The sequence below is a fragment of the Balaenoptera ricei genome, chromosome 6, assembly GCF_028023285.1.
Source record: "Balaenoptera ricei isolate mBalRic1 chromosome 6, mBalRic1.hap2, whole genome shotgun sequence".
Taxonomy (NCBI): Eukaryota; Metazoa; Chordata; class Mammalia; order Artiodactyla; family Balaenopteridae; genus Balaenoptera; species Balaenoptera ricei.
This window is the reverse complement of record NC_082644.1, coordinates 53118687-53139142: the sequence shown is the minus strand read 5'-3', so window position 1 is coordinate 53139142 and position 20456 is coordinate 53118687. Positions and strand designations below refer to the sequence as shown.

General features: G+C 38.3%; 1 protein-coding gene across 3 annotated transcripts in view; it reads right to left on the bottom strand.

Moving 5' to 3' along the window:
• Positions 1 to 19209, bottom strand: part of MLLT3 (MLLT3 super elongation complex subunit) — a 250549-nt gene extending 231340 nt beyond the window's left edge. For 2 of the 3 annotated variants that reach the window (XM_059924651.1, XM_059924653.1), the window contains exons 1-2: positions 18959 to 19209; positions 17394 to 17574 (exon numbers count right to left, since the gene is read on the bottom strand). In XM_059924651.1, the coding sequence (XP_059780634.1) occupies positions 17394 to 17574; positions 18959 to 18970 (193 nt within the window). In that variant the 5' untranslated portion in view covers positions 18971 to 19209. Of the gene's footprint in view, positions 1 to 17393; positions 17575 to 18502; positions 18692 to 18958 lie in introns of those variants that run through there. The other variant, XM_059924652.1, reaches the window with a different exon arrangement.
• Positions 19210 to 20456: the final 1247 nt, after the last annotated feature.

Sequence of the window (20456 nt, the reverse complement as noted above, 5' to 3'; positions counted from 1 at the left end):
TTAATTATATTTTTCCCTCTGAATTTTTTTTTAACCCAGGCCAAATGCATCAACATACAACAAAATTCTCAATGTGAGTGATAAAAATGCATTAAAAGTAACCTTTAATCCATGCTATTAACTGATTTTATTCTATTTTGGCACGTTTGAAGTAACTCATCTAAGGATTAGTTAGGCTTTTCTACACTTCTTTTTATCAGGACTCTACCATTCTTGATTTAGTTTTGAGAGAAAAGGGTTTGCAAAAACTATAATAATCTCACAGCTGGAGATGGCTGGAAAGTCCGTTAGTACTCATTGTGCCCTTAATTTGCAGGAAGCCTTTGTGCTCTTCTGCTCCTCGTTTTACATGCTGAGCAGTTTTCACTGATAAAGTACTTATAGACCAGTTATTCTACATTAATGAAAAGCTCAGTAAAATTTTATGTAAAATGGCTGTGAACTTTCTCTTTAAAATTCTGAAATGTACCTGCAGTCTTGATTGCATGAAAATCTTAACCCTGATAATTTGCCCTCAATAGTTTTCATGTGAGTGGGAAAAGGCAGTCCTAAAATTTTCAAGAAGTATTATTTTTCAAACAGAGAAGGAATCCAAAATTTTAGACTATGAATTCAGATTGAATGGCTGAAGCCTCAGGGCAAACACACTGATTTAATCACATAGCAGTAGGTTTCAAAATCTTGCCCTCTTCAGCTTGAACAATAAAGTATTTCCCTGCCCTTTAAACCTATAGTAATAATGCAAATGCATTATACAAAAGGAACCCAACATCGTTGGGATTTTTAACATTATGACATCAATTTCGGGAGTACATGGCCTTGTTCTAATTTTACACTTACCCAAAATGAGATTTTAAAGTCAATGACTTAGTAGTTCCTCTGAACTTCAAGCCCCAAAAAGGACATCTAAATATCCAATTATAATGGAGTATAAGTCAAAGTCAACTTTCACAATTTTCAGAATTCCCTAGAGGTCTTCAGATACAAATGCAAAGTCTAACTTTGAAAAGTAGAAGTTGAAGTTTTTAAATCTGTCTGAATATAAGCAAAAATGTTGAGATATGTCACATTCCAAGACATGAAACTGTTTTTGTAGTAGAGTGCTAAAATTACTCATTTTCTGCTACACCACCTTCCTATAATTCAGAAGTTCAAATCATAATCATAGAGATCCATATCTAACACAGCAAGTATATCACTTATATCTAACATAGTAAGTGTATCTGCAAAGTAGAAATGATAGTGTCTGAAACTAACAGGGTTAAACAATTTCTTTTGTGAGGCCACAGGCAAAATCTACAGCAGCTGTCTAACTTTGCCTTTAACGATCATAGCAAAAGCTCAAGGAAGTGATCCAATACAGCGCTGGTCTTTAGTAACCAGATCGTTTCTATTTCATTTTCAGCCAGAGGAATGGATAATGAAAACAAAATTATTCCTCAGTCAAGTTTACTTGACAAGCTAATTTTACCAACTTTTAACTTTTATTCACATGTATAGCCGTAAGAGCTGTTCCTTTTTTGTGTGCAGACAACCTTAATAACTTTTAAATACTGGCTACACAAGATAAACTTCAGATGGCTATCACTTCTTTAAAGCCACTTGTAAAAACTACTGGAAAACTTTTTAGCTATTCAAGGACCAGTACTGAACTAGAAAAGAAAAGGCAAACATTTAGTCATTGCTATAAACTGTTGAGCCACAGAGCTTTGATTCTATCAGTGAAGACTGCAGAATTCATACCATTTTTATATGACCTAAAACAAGTTTATATTAATTTTTATAAAAGAAACAAACTCAATTCCTTAAGGATTACAATTTTCCACCTAAAACTACTGACGTTGTTTAAAACAAACAAAAATGCTCTCTCATCATATATCATCATTCATTTATTATCAATATATCCGAGATGCCTACTCCTAAATTCTTCTCTATTTAGCCTATGGAAAACAGGTATTTCAGACTTCTAACTAATCAGGACTTACAGATATTTATTTTAAATAGAAATTCAACATTTTCCATAAACCAATTTTGTGAAGAATGTGAATAAGGGAAACAAAGTAATCAAATCAGTGACCCAACAAAGTTATGTTATCACTCTGGTTAATAACCACAGGGTCACACGAGAAACTCCAAAATAATTTTAAACTAAATTATGTAGGAACAGGCATGACTGCAGCCTTCCCCATTTCAATATTTACAGTGTATAAGTAAATGTATTGTTTTATTTAAGTTTGCATAAAAAACAATTTTTTTCTAAAAAGCAATCTTAATCCAGTATTTAAGATATAATTCCAATCCTGTGTGCTTCTACAAAGGTTTGACCCAAAGCAATTTTAGTTAAATTTTAGGCTTATATATATTTATGCTACATGCCACAGCTAAGAGATAATGATTATAAAAATACCTGACATACTTTCTGATTATAACAGATCCTATCATTGTACACTATCTCAATTAGGAGAAATATGGCTTCAATTATTTAACATTTGAAAATGACTACTAGGTGTTGGTTCCCTAAAGGAGGAGAATTAAAACAAACAAAAAACATCTATGAACTAAAATATACACACAGGGCTTCCCTGGTGGCACAGTGGTTAAGAATCCACCTGCCAATGCAGGGGACACGGATTCGAGCCCTGGTCCGGGAAGATCCCACATGCCGCAGAGCAACTAAGCTCGTGCGCCACAACTACTGAACCTGCGCTCCAGAGCCCGCGAGCCACAACTACTGAGCCCACGTGCCACAACTACTGAAGCCCGCGCACTTACAGCCTGTGCTCCGCGACAAGAGAAGCCACTGCAATGAGAAGCCCGTGCACCGCAGCAAAGAGTAGCCCCCGCTCGCCGCAACTAGAGAAAGCCCGCGCGCAGCAACGAAGACCAAATGCAGCCAAAAATAAATTAAATAAATTGTTTTTAAAAACTGATACCACCTTTTAAAAAATAATAATAAAATAAAAATAAAATATACTCACAAATGAGTACTCCTGAATTGACATATATATGAATGTCTTACTTGTTTTAAAAAGTAAACCTCAAATACTGGGTTAATATGAGTCACTTTCAGGGATTTAAGCCATAAATTCTTCAAATAAAATCAAATAAATTGGTTTGCAAGTAATTAACGATGGGACTTCAATAATGTAAAACTATCTCTGTATATTTTTGATGGCTCGGGAACTTAACGGGTTACGTTCAATATAACACACTTAGTGGGTCTTGGAGCCCACTGCCTGTAAAAATCTCCCATGGAGATTCCAGACCACCCATTGAAAACAGTACAACATTACTACTGCCTCCAGCAAGAAGCTGCTACATAGGACTGGTGATTCAAGTCTTTTAAATACTATTTTATTGAGGGATTGTGGGAGGTGGGGGGAGGGGGAGAAGGGGGATTCATGAGTGGATGGGGAGGAAAACTCAGACACAGAAAAAACAGTAATTTCTAAAGCAGAGGTTCCTACGGTACCCCCCCTTCCTCATGCCAGGCACCCCCTTTTTAAAGAGCTACATAAACAAAGTAATAAGTGCTCAGTCTCAGAGAGAATTACATTATCCTCCATTTGAACAGGCTAGAAAGTACTTTTATTTGAAAAGCTGCTTCTCCTCTGCTATAAACAGTTTTACTCGGCACCAATTTCAGACAAGAGAAGATGGCTAGGGAGATGGGAGGTGGAGTCGGGAAAAATTCACTCAGTGTCTTTCAATGCCTTCAATAGTTGATCCAATAAAGATCCCTCAGAGAAAACTTTAAGTCTATTTTTTTCCTCCATGTAAGCAAATCATACAGGAGGGCTTTTCTTTTCTAGGGTACTGCACCCTGTCTCTTTAAATTCCAGGCCTGCCCCATTTCCCACGCATTCAATGAAAGCAACACGTTTGCTGGCCTCCAGCCCACAATGTCAAGTAGTTTTCTTGCTATTGAATTTCAAGATTATTCTTTTGGATCATTTGCCCTTTAGTTTTAAGCACGCCAAAGCAAAAATAATGTCTTTCTACAATAACATAAAGAAAACTCTGAGGTCTTTACAAGTAGAGAACACCTTGTCCTTTAGTTCCCCTTTCACTGCAAAATATGCTCCCACTCTATATGCTCCAAATAAGAGCCAGTTACACATTATCTTGGTCGACCACAGCTTTGTCTGTCCTCTAATAAAATTCTATGAGTATATTTATTTAATTTAGTGCCAAATTGGGAAGCTCTAACAATCTGCAATATTCTAACCAAGTCTTCATATTGTTCAAACTCTCAAGTCTTCAGCTTGGTCCCCTGAGTATTCGTTTAAAACAGGTTTTAAAACAATTACTTTATTTTCTATATCTGCAGTTAAGACATCTACATAAGTTAATTTAATAAGAACAACAGCAAGCAAATATGGTGAGTTGTAATCAAGGTGCCGAAGAGTATATTTTCCTCATTCTCATATACACCTTAATCCTGAAGAAAGAAATCCAGGCGACTATGAATCCCATTTACCATTCTCAAAAGGAATAGAAATAGTTAAGTAAAAATTTATCAGCAGAACTAAATTAAAGCCCATGAAATATAATGTTATTTCAAATGCTACCCAAAAGAACTAAAGTGGCAACCTTATTCAAGTAGCAAATAAAGAAATGCTCAGATTACAAACATCAATTTTTATATTTTATATTCTAAGGCAGAATTAATCTGGCTAACTATAATTTATGAATTTTGTAAAAGCATCTAATGCTAAAGGGAAAACAGATTTGTTTTTATTTGACATATAGTTTTGCTATGCATCTGAGCATAGTACACTTGTAATGCTTATTTCTTAATGTTAAAATAAAGACAGATGTTTTCCCATTAATCATAATATAATGGACTTAATCAGATAAACTTTAGATTGCAAAGAGACCTTTTAAGACAACTAAAATTAACTCCCTCATTTTGCAGAAATTATTTCTTTTAATTGTGTTTAAGGAATATTCATATCAATCTATCTGCATTGTATATAAAAAAATGAAAATTAAAATGTAATTTCATGTTTTAACTTTCAGTTATTTTTGTAGCCTATATATAAAACAGTATTGAAACCTCTTTAATACTAAATAGTATTTGTGTTTATGCAATTATGCATCAATTCTCCATCCAAAAAGGACTACTTATTTCCCTGCCCCAAACATTATTTTTGCCTTGGTTTTGGTAGTTATTTTTGAACTTTTTCTCAAAATTTAATGTTTAACTTCCAAATTATATACAAAGACTCACAAGCTAGAAGTGGATCTTTATTTCCAACTATAGACCCCATTTATTCCTAACACTATCACCATATATCTAAACATAATGAGAGTCCTTTCATTTGTAGACAATTTTTAAAGTCAGATGTAGGCTCTGGAAATTTTTCTACCACTACACATCAAGATAAACATATTAATCAACAAAGTCATACTTATCAAAACTCCACAGGTAAGAAAGGTCAAAACTTCTCAAAACATTCCTAAGTACTCCAAAAATGTATGCTGTACTGAAATATTAAACACGGTTGTCTTTCTGTTACAAAGAAAAATTTTTGTGTGGCATGTACGTGTCAATCAGGTTAATCTGATTAATTTTACACCTTAACACAACATTAATTGTTAAGAAAGGTAACATGATTTACATCCTTCTCTTTAAAGGTTACTTACAATCAACTTATGAAATATTTATGCATATATTCATAGTAATATTAAAAGAAAACACTAAGAATGACATGGTGGTTAAATTTCTAATAACAAAATGTGAAAATGTTCCTTGGGGAAGACATTCCTGTTTATGTTCCAAATGAGATTACATTTTTAAAAAACTAAAAAGCTTATTATAAACACATCCTTATGTACATTTAAGTATCTAGTTTAACTTTCACATAAGTAATATGTAGCATTCAAGAAAGCTTGAAAAATCCAACAAATTTTACTGATGACAAGAATTTCCTGACATCCCACCTCCCAGAGATAACTTCTGTAACACTGTGCAAAGTATTTTCTTCCCATCTTTTCACTGATGTATTTTTATCTGTCATACAATTCTCCAAATGTGGGTAAAGATGAACAACTTTGAACATTCTGGTATAAAGAAAATGGACTAAATCCTGCTAAAATCAATGATCATGATAAATCAAAAAAAGAGACTCCACAGAAAGATATTAAGTAGCATTAACTACAAACTACTGTGTAGCTTTTACAACATAAGTATATTCTCATTTATTTGCTGCTCTCTTTAAAATGTTTGCATTTGTGTATTTTTGTATAAGTTAAATCGTTGGCTCTAGTCAGTCACTTGACAATTCCCTTTAACAAGTTGTAATGATAACAAGAATTATTTTTCTTTAACCTAAAAGTTATGCAGCATGCTGCAAGTAAAGACTGAAAGAGTACTTGCTTTTCAAGGCAACTTCAATTAAGCATCTGAATTATTAAACAGAAAACCCTGCAAGTATGTTGAGTGATCAAAGATTTGACATACTTTCTTCTAACCTGTTCACATGATAATGTAAGCCCAAGTCCCCAGTTATTATTCTATTGATAATAGAAACACTAACAGTTATCTGAAACATGATACTTCAAAAAAGCAAAACAAGTGACAAAATTTCAAGGTCTGGCCTATGTTATATGAAATTAAAAAAAAAAAAGTCAGTTAACTTTCAAGAAAAAAACCCAGTGATCTAATGACCTGGTCAAGAGCCACATTTGAAGGAGAAGTTTCAAATAAACACAGAGTCTCATGAGTTCTTGGACTGCCCTAACCTACAAGAAGTAGTTGATAGTTGATATAAACGGCACAAATATAGTCAGAAAGTAACTTTTCATAACCAAAACTTAACCACCTACTTGGTGAATTACCCATGCTATCTTCTATTTCTCTGATATTCAACAAGTCTTTTACCCATTCCACTGTTCACACACCATTTAAATGGTAAAATTCCAATATACTGAAATTCATATCAACATTTTGTTTTTTTCAAAAAATCATTCTCCAAATTACTACGTTTATGAAAAGTGAGCAATTAAACACATGAGCACATGCCTATTGCCTAACATGATAACCAATATACAGTTGATATGTAATAAGTGGTAGTTATTTCATCGTTATAAAAACACTAGATCAATGACACACTCAGAATTTATCCTTTTTTAAAAACTAAGGAAAAATAATATTTCAGAGCTGGAAAAGCCCAAACACAGAGCTTACTCAGTCCAAACACATCCCTTTTACCTCCCAGGCCAGGGCCTTTCCTGCTGCCCTGCTAAATACTGCTCCTACCCGTTACTGGAATACATCTGACTCCTATTTTTAAAGGTAAAAGGCTAGTTGTATTTCATGGATTAAGTAGTAAAAAAAATGATAGACCTGGCCAAGTTGCTCAAATTTGTGTCCAGCTTTTAAACAAGCACTTGGAGTAGGTAAGAAAGTATAAGGGAGAAAAGATAGAAGAGGAGAAAAATTCATTTTTGCCTATAACTAATAAGCTAAAACCCGTTCTAGAAAATGTGATTCTCAGCGGACACAATGTTTCCTGCTGAATTCAAGTGGTGGTTCTGTTTACACAAAGCCAGTTATTAGAGGTACAGAAGAAATAAGTTTCAGAAGACAGAGTAATAAGTTATCATTTAGAAAAGGGGATGCTTAAATCAAGATTCTCAAACTCTTTCTGACTTGTGATATCCTCTTTGATGTTATATTTTTGCCCAAAAAGTCTAATGTCTATAGCCTACATTGATGAAAGGTATGAGTACTATCCACAGTGATAATATATGTCCCATCTCCTTGGATGTGTAACTCTAATGCAACACAGCAGGAACAATAGATACATACACAAGGAGAGGTGAGCGCTGGACTGGCTGAAACATGTAATGCGTGCCTGGTGCTCCATACGATGAGGAAAGTAGCTGCCCACTGCTCTGTGCTACTTGTGGACACAGGTAGGAAAAGTCATAAAACAAGCATCTCTGACAAGACAATCTGGCGCTATGTCAACATTTTGCATAACCTATCCCACTAAAAGCAACCAAATCCCAATAGCTTGACTCTCTGTTTTTCAATAACAGTCAGTACAAAACAGCTGCTTATATTATAGGAACAAGGAGAGAACTCAAACGAAAAAAAACATTTTGTAAAATAGAAGAATACTTCTTCAACACAAAGAAAGCTTTCATTATGCAGCAACTCGTATGAATGGAGTATTTCGGGTAAAATGTATGGATGACATGAAGTCTACAATGAACCTTGTTTTTAAACACTCAAAATGCTATAAATGCTTACCAAAATAAATAGACACCTGGAATAATGTGACGTTAATCTTCCCCAACACCACCCTGAGAGGAAAGGGGAAGGAGAGCATAAAACCTATCTGTAAAAATTAAAGGCATCATGCAGACTAAATTTATATCCAGAAACATTAAGAGGAAAGTAAATCTCTCTACTGTCTAGGCCACTGTTATTATATTAATATTTTAGGAAATTGTTAATGTATATTTTGCTTTTAAAAATCAATACATGCACATAACATTTGGCCTGGTATTGATGGGAAAATAACCAACTAATGATTTCTGCTGGAAAGGAACAAAGAAAAAAATTCATGTTTGGCAAAATTAAATGTATTAAAATTTATTTGGCTCTGAGAATATCAATCTTCTAACATGGGTAATAACTAATTAAATTCAACTGATCTTTATAATCACTTATGAACATTATTTTAAATAAATGGCCCTCAGAATTAAGTTCAAGATAACCCATAATTTTCTTTCATAAAAAAATGATGGTGCCTTGATTTTATCCAAAAAGTTAATCGTTAACTACTACATACCAACTAAATCACACCCAGATGCTAGTCTTATCTTTTTAGAAATTCCATGATAAACGGAATTGAGGCCTTCTTCAGGCCTCAGTCACTACAAACTTAACACACTTAAGTTCAAAGGATTAGGTCATGCAACATTATTTCTTAACACAATGTTCTGGATCCTTCAAGGAACTGCAATCTTATGATGGAGGGGGTACAACATATCAGGGAATACCTACCATTCCGTCACAATTTTTCCTAATGATTTAATCTCAAAGGAAAACCTTCAATTAATCCATAAAATGAATTCGATTTTGCCTGAAAGTAGCTTGAGAAGCTCTTCCTTTTAAACAGTACCTACCATGGTTACCACCACTTAATTAAGTCCTAGATCATGTCTACAAAAGCAGCTATGGCCGAACATGTGTCTGCTAATATAAGTGAATAATTACTCAGTGTTTCAAAAGTAAACATTTACCACCATTTATTACTAGTTATCTTTGCACCAGCATACTTCTGACTCATTGTGTCTACATGCAAGATCACTTCACATTACTAGGCTTCCGATTAAAAGTAAAATGAGAGGGTAAACAAAGATGAAGAATCTCAAGTGTCCTTTCCAGCTCTGAAAGACACAAGCACACTGAAGGCAGACACCTCCTCTTTCTGCTATTTACACCTCCCCCGGTCCTTTCACTGTATCCTACACGTATGAAGCCTATTGGTTAAGCACATTACCATGCCCACAAATTATATTCTTCAACAAAACCCCAAAACCAGACAGGAAAACAAAATAAAACAGATCAATTTGACAAAATTAAAAACTTATGTATGACAAAAAGATACCATACATTAGGCTACAAGAAACAGAAACAAAAATGGGACGTTTTCCACACAAGTAACAAAGGATTAACATCCCACAGACAAGAAAAAACAAACATCCCAATCTTCTTCTTTTTTTTTTTTTTTTAAGACAAAGGATATAAAAAGAAGTCAATAAAGAGGAAATCTAAATGGTCAGTAAACATATAGAAAATGTTTAACCCCGTGAAGAAGCAGAGAAATGCAAATGAAAACAAAAAGACACCGTATTTCAACTAATATCAAAAATAACAAATCTTAAAATATCCTACATTGGCAAAGATGTAGAGAAAATGATACTCATTCCCTGACAGAGTATGAACTGTCACAACTACTTTGTGGAACAATCTGACAATGTCTAATGCAAATGGAAACACACACACAACTGGGATTCTAGGCCTATATCCAAAATCTTTTTAATTTGTACAAGGTAACAAGTACAAAGACAGTCACTGCACAGAACAGAAAATGACCTATATAGTCCTTAACAGAAGAACAGAAAAGTAAGCATAGAACATATTCCTACAACAAAATACTAAACAGAAAAAATTAAAGGGAATGAGTTGGCTCTCTAAAGATGAAATGGCAAAAGGTTCAAAAACATATTGAGTAGGGGGGAAAAGCAAGATGCAAAATTATTGACTCAAGGAAATGTTCTAGAATTAAATAGTAATTTCTGCACAATCTTATGAACATACTAAAAAAACACTGAATTTTACACTTTAAAGGGGTGAATTTTATGGTATATGAATTATATCTCAGTTGAAAAAAATGATTCACCCAGTATGATACTCTTCATGAAGATTTTAAGACACAATATACTACTACCTGTAGCAACATAAATGTGCAAATGTACATAAATAGATAGGAAAAAGGCTGAAGAGTTGGAAGAAAAGGTTGGGAAATATTTAAACACTTGAGCCACATCTATAATACTTGATTCCCTAAAAATCAACAAGGAATCAAACATGATAAAATGCAAACATCTGTTCATTCTTGGCAGTGGGGATTTGAATGTTTGTTCTATCATTCTTCCCTTTGTATTTTCCTATACCCTCCCCCTTTTTTTTGAGAAATACAAAAAGGGCACAAAACAAGCATATCACAAACAGCAAATGGTAAATATATAAACATATAAAGATATGTGGCATTACTAATCAAATAAATGCAAATAAAAATGAGGTATCATTTCATGCAGCAGATTGGCAAAGATAAAAAAAAAAAAATCTTTTAATCCCCAGAATTGGCAACCACGTGGGGAAATGGGCAGTCTCCCAACTCCTAGGGAAGTATAAACTGGTACAATCTTTTTGAAGGGAAGTTTGGTAATGAATATCAAAATGTAAAATCTATATACATAAAGAAATTATTGCAAAAACCATAAAAATGAATATCAAGGATGTTCATCATAGCATTATTCATAACAAATTAAAACTAAGAACAATATAAATGTTCAAATAAATAAATCTATATTTAATGTGATACCATCAAATTCAGCTTTAAAAAGATATCCCACCACATACCATGAGGGTAGGAATGCTCATCTGTGTTTCATCCCCAACTCCTAGAAGTATTCTAGACACATAATAGGAGCTCCAAAAAACACTTGTTGAATGAATTAATGTTAAAGTTAATTTATATTTGTGTGTATACATAAATATAAAAAGATGCCTACCAAAATATTAATTATGGTTATCTATGAAGAATTTTCAGGTAACTCCTTCTTTATATTACTATGGTTTGGTTTTTCTACAGTGAACACATATGTATAAATTAGAAAATACAATTTTCATTTGCATGTAAAAAAATTAATGTTTGCATTCTTCATAAAAGCTGAATTGTACAATTGTGCAATGTAATTTCTCAATTTCTATGATCTATAACATAACAAAAACTTGTCAATTACCTGTAATATCATCAGTGGGAAATTATTTATGCAAAGACTCTTTTCAGACAAATCATATTCCCAAAAGTGAATATAGCACTACAAACAAGAATAAGGAGAACCACAAAATACAAGAGAATAGAATATTAAAGCATTAAAGTATACATTATGAGGAAAAGAAAGAAGTAAAGACACTCTGGCCACACACACACAAAATAAAATGTTTTAAAAGAATATTAATTTGTATCACTGAGACAAGAGAACCTCTCCTTCTACATGTTAGCTGCTTCACTGAGTAGTGAAAACATAAAAACAAAAAGAAAGTATAAAAACCAAGGGGAAAAAACCCACAGAATTCTGTATTATTTCCATTAGGACAGTGTGAAACATTGTTTTAGAGATCAAAAGTATCTTGAAGTCTGGACAATAAAGATTAAAGTCCAGTAAGTTCAGTAACATATCGAGTCCTTGCTTAATTACATAATTGCTATAATTGTGTTTAACAATTCCCCCCCCATTCCCAAATATCTAAACTTTCCAAGTTCTCTTTTGAAGACTTAAGTCACTAAGAGATAAAAAACAAAAAAAGCTCCACATCTTAGAACTGTAAAAGCTGTGTTAAGTAGTGGGGATCATCTGTAAGAGATGACCAGGAAAAGAGCTAAAGGGCTAAGGTTGGTCCATGGAAGACCATTAGAAGGAAACTTCAAAGAACAAAGAGAAGGAACAAAAAATCTTTAAAGAAAAATTATGAAACCAACGGATCCCCCTGCCCTATCTACCTCCCAAAGGTACTTCTACAGAGGGTTACCTAAAATAATAGATGTAAAAGGCTTCTGCACCATAAAATGGACAGTAATGTTAACTGTAAAATATGGCCAGTAAAACCAAGTTTGGATTTTCCTTTTAGGAAAAAAAATCACTAGCTAATTGTTACACTGGAATTTAACCATGCAAATACCTTGGAAGATTTATCTTTTCTCTTTCCAGGAAATGGGTATTTTTACTAGCAACAATAATAACGGCTACAAAGAAAATTAGCTTCCACATAACAGGGCAGCTTATCTGTGCCAGGTTGTAAGTTGAATATTTTATATTAGAGGTTCTCCGAGTACAAGTCTGCGGACCCCAGGATGCCCAAAATCTTTTCCAGGAACTGGCAAAATTAAAGCTATTTTCATAACAACTCTAAGACATTATTTGCCATTTTTACTCTCATTCTCTCCTGAGTGTACAGTGGAGTTTTCCAGAGGCTACATGATGTGTGATAACACAACAGACTGAATACAAAAGACATAAGCAGACCCAGTTGTCTTCTATTAAGCAAAATGTTAAAGAGATTTTCACACACACAAAAATAAATGATGCCACTCTTCTCACTCTTCTTTTTGTTTTAGAAAATAATTTTTCATTAAAATAGTATTTATGTGCTAACCTAATAGGTTGATGGTTGTTATCTTTAAACAAATTAATAAGTAATTTGTTCAAACTATTTCTGGTTAATTTTGAATATAGTCAATATTAATAGATACAATTTACATAGAAATTCCTAACCCTAATTATCACTGTGCAATGATATCTACCCAAGATAGTTCAAGGTCACTTTTAGAGAGCTACATGGTAATCCCTCTCTGAAAGGCAGTAGTGTATATTGGGCCTTTACTCTTGTTTTTTCATCTTAAAAAGTAATAAGTGCTCATTGGAATGCTTTAAATGTAAAGAATTAACATTTATTTTAAAAAACCAAACACTACAAAAAAAAAAACCTCATCACCACCAATACCATAGCACCCACTTAAGAAAAAACTATTAGTAAGAGTTTGGTGCCCATTCATGCAGAATTTATTTATTTACACACATACACACATATACTTTTTATCTGTATAAACACATTTTTAAAATGGGATCACAGTGATTTAGCTACTTGCCTTATTTTACCTACCATCTCTTGAAGATCTTTCTTTATCTACAAATAGATTTACCCTCTTTTTTAATAGATTACCATGATCTAATTGTACCCAGTTGAGGTCCCTTCTATGGCTTGCTTCCAAATGTTTGCTATCAAAATAGAGTCACAAAAAATATGCTGTAACTTTGTGGATTTGTGACACCGTATCTGTTAGAAAATACCTAGAAGTAAAATTGCTGGGTCGATGTGTATAAACATTTAAAATCTTAATAGATTTTGCCAAATGCCCTCCAAAATGTCCGTGCCCAATTTACATTCTCACTAACTGCACATGAGATTTCCTCCAGCAATTCAGCTTTTTAATTGGTGAATTATACTTTATGTTGCTTCAAAATGTCAAGTTGTAAAACTGTTCTCATTGGTCATCTTAATTCCATACAGAACTCTACACAAATCTCATTAACACTCACTGAATGTGTCAGTACCCATCTTTGTTTTTTCCATAAACCTTTTAAATACCTCAGGAGAGAAAACACTTCAGGTGCACATCGTATTTTCAACTAGTAACCCCTCAAATTTTAGATACCCTGATAAAAAGTTATTCAAATTATTTCGGAAAACTATTTAACACAAATCAGAACTACACAGTAAAGCTGGGCTCAAACACTTAAATCAAAGGAAAGTTATAAGTGTAAATTTATCATGCTTTATCTGCCCACTCAAAGAACTAAGGCTACAAATAAAAAGCTATCAAATCATACCAGTGGCCAAATTAGCTTACAGAAAATAATAAGCAACAGATTTCATATCATAAATGTCAATGGAACAGACTGCAGTAGTAAGGATGGCAGTAATTGGAAAGAAAGTTCACTCAAATTCACATCATGCTGAAAATGAAAACATTAATATTTTAAATGAAATGTTTTGAATATGACTATTCATTTCAGTCATATCAGACTATTATAAATCTTTGATACTAATAAATAAAATATAGTCTTTTTTTGCAAGTAGATAGTTTTAAAATGCATTATAGTTTGACCTACCGATTCTGTAATGGCTAATGGCTATTCCAGGCTTCACTATTTCATCAAAATCTTCTTTTAGGACTTTGTGCTAGTAGTTTTAAATTGAAACTGTCTTTAGGACAGAGTAAAACCTTATTAATTCAAGTCCAATTAGCTCAATTCTGAAACTGTATACGTAATTCTCACTGGGCAACAAGTTGAACTTACTGTAATTTCCTCCTCTACAAGTTCTCATAATATTACTGTGAAATAAAGGAAATCAACCTGAAAATCAATTAGCTTTTCCAAACCAAAGATTTATGAAACTAAGAACTCATCCATTTTTGTGGCTTGAGCAGTTCATCCTCAGATCTAAGCCCACTTCTGTTTATCAACTACCGTATATATTGAAAGTGATTTAAATTGTCATTATTAATAGCCATTTACAGTTTACAGTATGTGCATTTCTTGTAACTCAGATTTTTCACAAAACCATTTTTGCAGTTTCTCCCATTTGCAATCCTCCTATTTATAGTCCATAATATCAAAAATATAACACCTTAAAAAAGTATGGAAGTAGACTCAGAAATGCCTGGCATTCTTATTCTGTATTTATTCTTATCATTTTGAAAGACCTTATAAGACAAAAAATAAGTCCCAGGATTAAGTGGCATGTTTGGTGTTACCTTAATTTACAACTAACTATTCCCAATGAACAGAGAAACCTTCTCTTGCAATCTGAATCATGTGTAATTACAGTATGACAAGGTCTCTCCTGGGCTATGTAAGCTGGCATTTTTCCCAGGACTTGTCACATCATGGGAAGCACACATACAAATAAAAATCCAAAAATAAACATTTTGAAACAATGGCTTATAGACTACATAAAGAAACTCCACAGTTGAGAATAAAAATTGAAGAGCCCAACCAACAAGCAGACATCTCTCACTAGAGGCGTCTGAGAAGACATCAGTGTTATCAAGCCACTTACCACACCTAGCAACAAAACTCCCAGGTGTGGGCTGTACAGACACCACTCTCACATACCCTCAGGCTGAACAGAAAATCATTAAGTATGGGAAATAAAAGGAAACCACACACACCCACTGAAGCAGAGAAACAGTGGTGAAATATGGAGAGGTTGATCATCTTTAATTTCATAATGCCAATTTGTTGATTGTTAAGGTGCCTAAACAAAGTTATCTTAAGAGCTACATCTTCGGCCAGCTGGCTTAGTTTTCCTAATATAATAAATATTGCTTTTGTTGTTGTTGTTGTTGTTAAGGGTATTTCATCTTGAAATGTATAACAGCAAGTAGTTGTAACAGTGTGTACAAAGGATCTTAGAAGGTGGTTTCTTTTGTTTAAACTCCTCTGCTGTGGCTCTATGGACACATGGAAAAGGGAAAGCGAGATTGCAAAAAGCATCAGACCCAACCTCACATAATGACAGAAACTTGACAATACTCATCTTCATTACAGTTTGGAGGAAAATTTAAGTATAATATCTCTGGCTATATTCTGATATAAAATGCTAACAAAATCTAAATGTTATTTCCGATAGACCATGCATATCCCTACCCCTCTCTTAGACGCTGGATTCATTTATTAACCATCCAGCAAAGCACATCAAATTCAACTGAGTTTTCAAGAGCAGCTATAAAACAAACCACTATAGGCAAAACATACAATCCTAAGTCCCATTACAAGAGCTCTGGAAACAAAAATAAGCATTAACATAAACCTCTGCCACCTCTAAGGCACAGAGCATTTCTCCTTTATTCAAGCCCCTGAATGTTCAATAATTTCCACGTAGCTCTAAGCAGAATGGATTTATTATGATGTTAAGCTAAGAAACTGCAGGAGTTCTAGATGCCAATAAAGATTACGGATCAAATGGAAGATAACTACTAACCATTGTGTCGACTTAGATAAATAAACCTGCTCACAAACAAAGCACCTTATTGTATTTGTACTGTTACCTCCACTAATCCAACTAAAACAACCAGACAGTAGCTTTCCAGAGGCTGAAGGGAACAGAAATGGGGATTTCTCAAACCCTCTTTAAATTTCTTGCAAAATAACACTCTGTTCCTCTTTTTTCAAAACTGTCCTTTATGGAAAATGTTTGGGACCGCAGAGGCTGAGCAGAATTATGCAAACCAGACACCAAGGCTAAAAACCAAGGTGAGGAAGGAATGAAGCAGAAGGCAAGACAACACCGTTACTCTGAAACTTAGCTTCGACCTTTGCAGGGACTCTCTTCCCTGCAGATCACATGGGGCAGACACTTCTGAACGCTGCTCAAAATCGAATGAGCAACCAAGTGCCATCGGGGAGCTAGGGACCAGTAAGTGCCCCCGCCCCAAACCGAACATAAATCCTGACGGTGGGAGGTCGGGGTGGCTAACCCACAAAAAGAAAAGTCTATGACAACTGGTACCTAAAGCCTCATACACAGGGAGGAAGGCAGAAAAGACCTTAAAGACAGGCGACTTCTCAAGACGGAACAATAAGTACATCCCATGCATCCTCTGCTAACAACACAGGTAAATCTCAATTTCTCCAGGTTTAAAAACAAAAAAAGGCGCAAGCTGTTTATTCCCTCCAGCCCCGCTCCCCACGCCTCCAAACCCAACAACTAATTGCACCTTCCCCGCAGAACCCGCGGCTAACCCCAGAGGACCGGTGAGGGCTGGCTTGGGATGAATAAACACTCGACACCTGACAGTCCTTTCTCTGCGGTGACTTTCACGGAGCCGAAGTGGCGCGCGCGCGGGCGGGAGCGGGGACCTGGCCAGCGCGGCGCCGCGCACCCCGGTCCCGAGCTACGCCAGCGAGCGCGACGCGGGGGGCGGGGAGAGGGGCAGGGGGACCGCCTGGGCCAAGCGATTGTTTCCTCCTCCAGCAAAGACATTTTTTATCAAGCTCCTTTTGTATTCGAGCCCTACCTCTTTTTGGCCTAGGAAAGCTTTCGTGCAAGTGGAAGACGACTTTCTCCACAAAGTGCTGTATGTTACTGTGCTCCGGACCGCGCACGAACACCATCCAGTCGTGGGTGAAGCCTTCCACGGTGGGTTTTTTCCTCACCTGGGCGCGGTGCCCCAGCTCCAGCTTCACCTGCACGGCACACTGCGGGCAGGGGGGAGGAGAGACAGCCGTGAACAACAGGAAGGCGACCGTTCGACACTGAACATTACGCCTGACATTTTTTTTCCTCCTTCTTGAAACGCACATAAAAGGAAACGGCGGTGCCCTCTGCATCCACGTTTCACGCGCGTGGGCGCGCACACCCCACACCCCCAAATACACGCCCCCGGGCCCGCATCCACACCCGCCGGGATTGTAACGGAATGTTACCCCCGATCGGGAAGGGGGGTCCGGTTGTTGGGGGGTAAAGAGGGGCGAGCACGCTCATCCACTACAAGCACGACAACGAATGCATCGGAAACAAATTAGAGACAATTAGGAGGCGATGCCCGGGCGGCTGCCCGGCGTGGGAGGGGAAGTAACTGGGACCCCCGAGGGGGGTTCTGGCGAGCCCCCACCCCGAAAGTGCCGCGGCGACAGGCACACGCCGAGGAAGTCTTTGTGTACGTGTGTGTGTGCGTGCGTGTGGAGCGCTGTGCCAGGCGGAATGGAAACTACAGGCAGCCTCCGCCGATGGGCACAAACTCCCGTGCTCTTACCACGGGGTTCGTGCACAACAAAAGTGAGACGTCGTCACACACACACACACACACGCACACACACACGCCCGCAGGAAAACACGCCGAGGCGTCCATAACTTAAGGTACCCAGCACCCCCCCCAGCGAAAAGCCCCACGCGATCGGCGAGGCCAGCCTAAGAGAGCCCCCGCAACACACTTCCAAGAGCCAAAGTGGCCCCAAAGTACCTCCCACCTCCCCCCAAAAATGAAATTCAGAAAGGCAGGGCGGCGGGCGGACAGCCGCCGAGCCCCGACTGCGCACAACCCGGCGCGGGGGCAAAGTTGCGTGCGGCCCCGCCGCTGTCAGCCCGCACACTCCGGCTCACACTCGCGCGCCGCGGAGAACGCACCATCGTAGCGGCCGGCGAGGCTGCTCGCCGCGTCCCCGGACTGTGCCCGCGGCTCCCGGCGGCGGCGGCAGCTGAAATATGGCTGAGTTATTATTCGCCTCCTTCCACCGTGTGTGAGTGTGTGTGTGAGTGCGCGCGTGTGAGCGAGAGTGCGCTTCTTGCGATTGCAAAGAGAGGCGAGGAGGGAGGCGCGGGGGGTGGAGGGGCGAGTGTGTGTTAGTGTGTGAGTGTGTGTGTGTGTGTGTGTGTGTGTGTGCGCGCGCCGGGGGGGGGGGGAGGGAGGGAGGGGAGCGGAGGCTGAGGGAGAGGCAGCAGCTCCCTGCAAGCCGTACCAACCTTTCTCTAATTGGAACCGCGGAGCGCTGGCGCTGTCTGGGCTGCGGCGGCGACGGCGCAGGGCGAGGGAGGAAAGGCGGGGGGTGGGGGTCTTTTATTATTATTTTTGCATGTACTTACCGAGCTAGCCATGCCTGGGGGCCCGGAGGTTTGCTGGGGTGTTGTGTGGTACCCCCCCTCCCCCGCCCCCCTCAGCTGTAATTCATGAAGAGGCTGCTATGAATGAGAGCGCGCCCAGGAGCGGAGGGTAGATGGCGGACATTCTCTGTCTTTTTCCCCCCGCGTTCGCTTGCTCGCTCGCTCGCTCGCTTATTAAACTCAGCCCCAAAAGCAAAAGCAGCAGCAGCAGCAGCAGCTCCAGGGCCAGAGGATGAGATTCCGGAGCATGCGCCGTGGCGCCTGACACCGGGGCTCCGAGCCTCACGGGGCGGAGGGAGGGCGCGCGGGCGGGGCGGAGCGGGCGGGGAGGCCGAGCGAGCGAGCCAGGGGGAGCTCGAAAGAGCCAATCACCGGCCACCCACCCGAAACCCCGGCAGCCCGCACCGCCACACTGGAACGCCTCGCTTAAAGTAACAGGTTCCTGCTGGGGGGTGGGGGGAAGTAGGGAGAAGGGCGGGGAAGGGGCGCTGGAGTAGGGAGAGCGGCCAGCTGGGGAGCCATCCCAGCCCCTGTGTAAACTCCTCTCGCCCTACAATAAAAAACGGATTAAAACTGCTGGAATGTAGCCACTGCCTAGAGCCCCCAGCCGCCGGAGAAGGGGTGTTAAATCAAGTCTTTGGCGTTAGTTAGCACGCTCGGGGGAGGGAGGGGGCTTTCTTTCACTTTCCACCACGTCTTTTTATGGTTTTGTGCTGAAAAGGCAAGAACTCACACCCAAACAAACTTATTTAAAGACAGAGCGAGAGAAATGCCACCCTTACAAACAAGCATCTAAAAGAAGTCGCTGAGACGGTTATAACCGGCAACAATTCCCTGGCCCCCTTCCCCATCCACTCACCCCCGCCCTTCTGCCACTGCCACCAACACCGAAAATTTTAAAATGAAATGAACAAGAGAGAGAAGCTAGAAGGGTAGTTCCTTCCCAGGGAACGCCTCCCGCGTTGGTAATCCCGGCTGGGATGCACCACAAAGCGGTGCCCAGGTGAAGGCGAGATACCTGGGAGTGCTGGGTGCAGACCCTCGGGGACCAGGCTGGGAGTTTTTTGGGGGAGGCTCCCACTCCAGACAGCCTGCTGGGTTGCATAAGAACGTGGCAAATTGTCCTCTAAGGACGCGCGGGGCAACTGGGAGTCTTAAAATAGCAGATAAAGTTAACACTGGCTGTAATGTGCATAAATTGGATTATAATCTTTAGGCGTATTGGTGACAGCCAACGTAATCCATCTCTGGGTATTAATCCTGTTAGGCTCCCGGGTGATAACCAGTCGCAGGAGTGTTCCCAGAGTCGCGCTCCTGCAAAGGTTTCCACTCGGGTTGTACTTGGTCTCGGTGGCCGGGGACAGAACAGCGCAGCCACGCGTGGGGCGGGGTAGGAGTACTGACTAGCTTCCTTTAGCAACACAGACAACCTTTACAAAGGAAACGGATAAGATCTAGACAACTGATTTGAAAGTGAAAG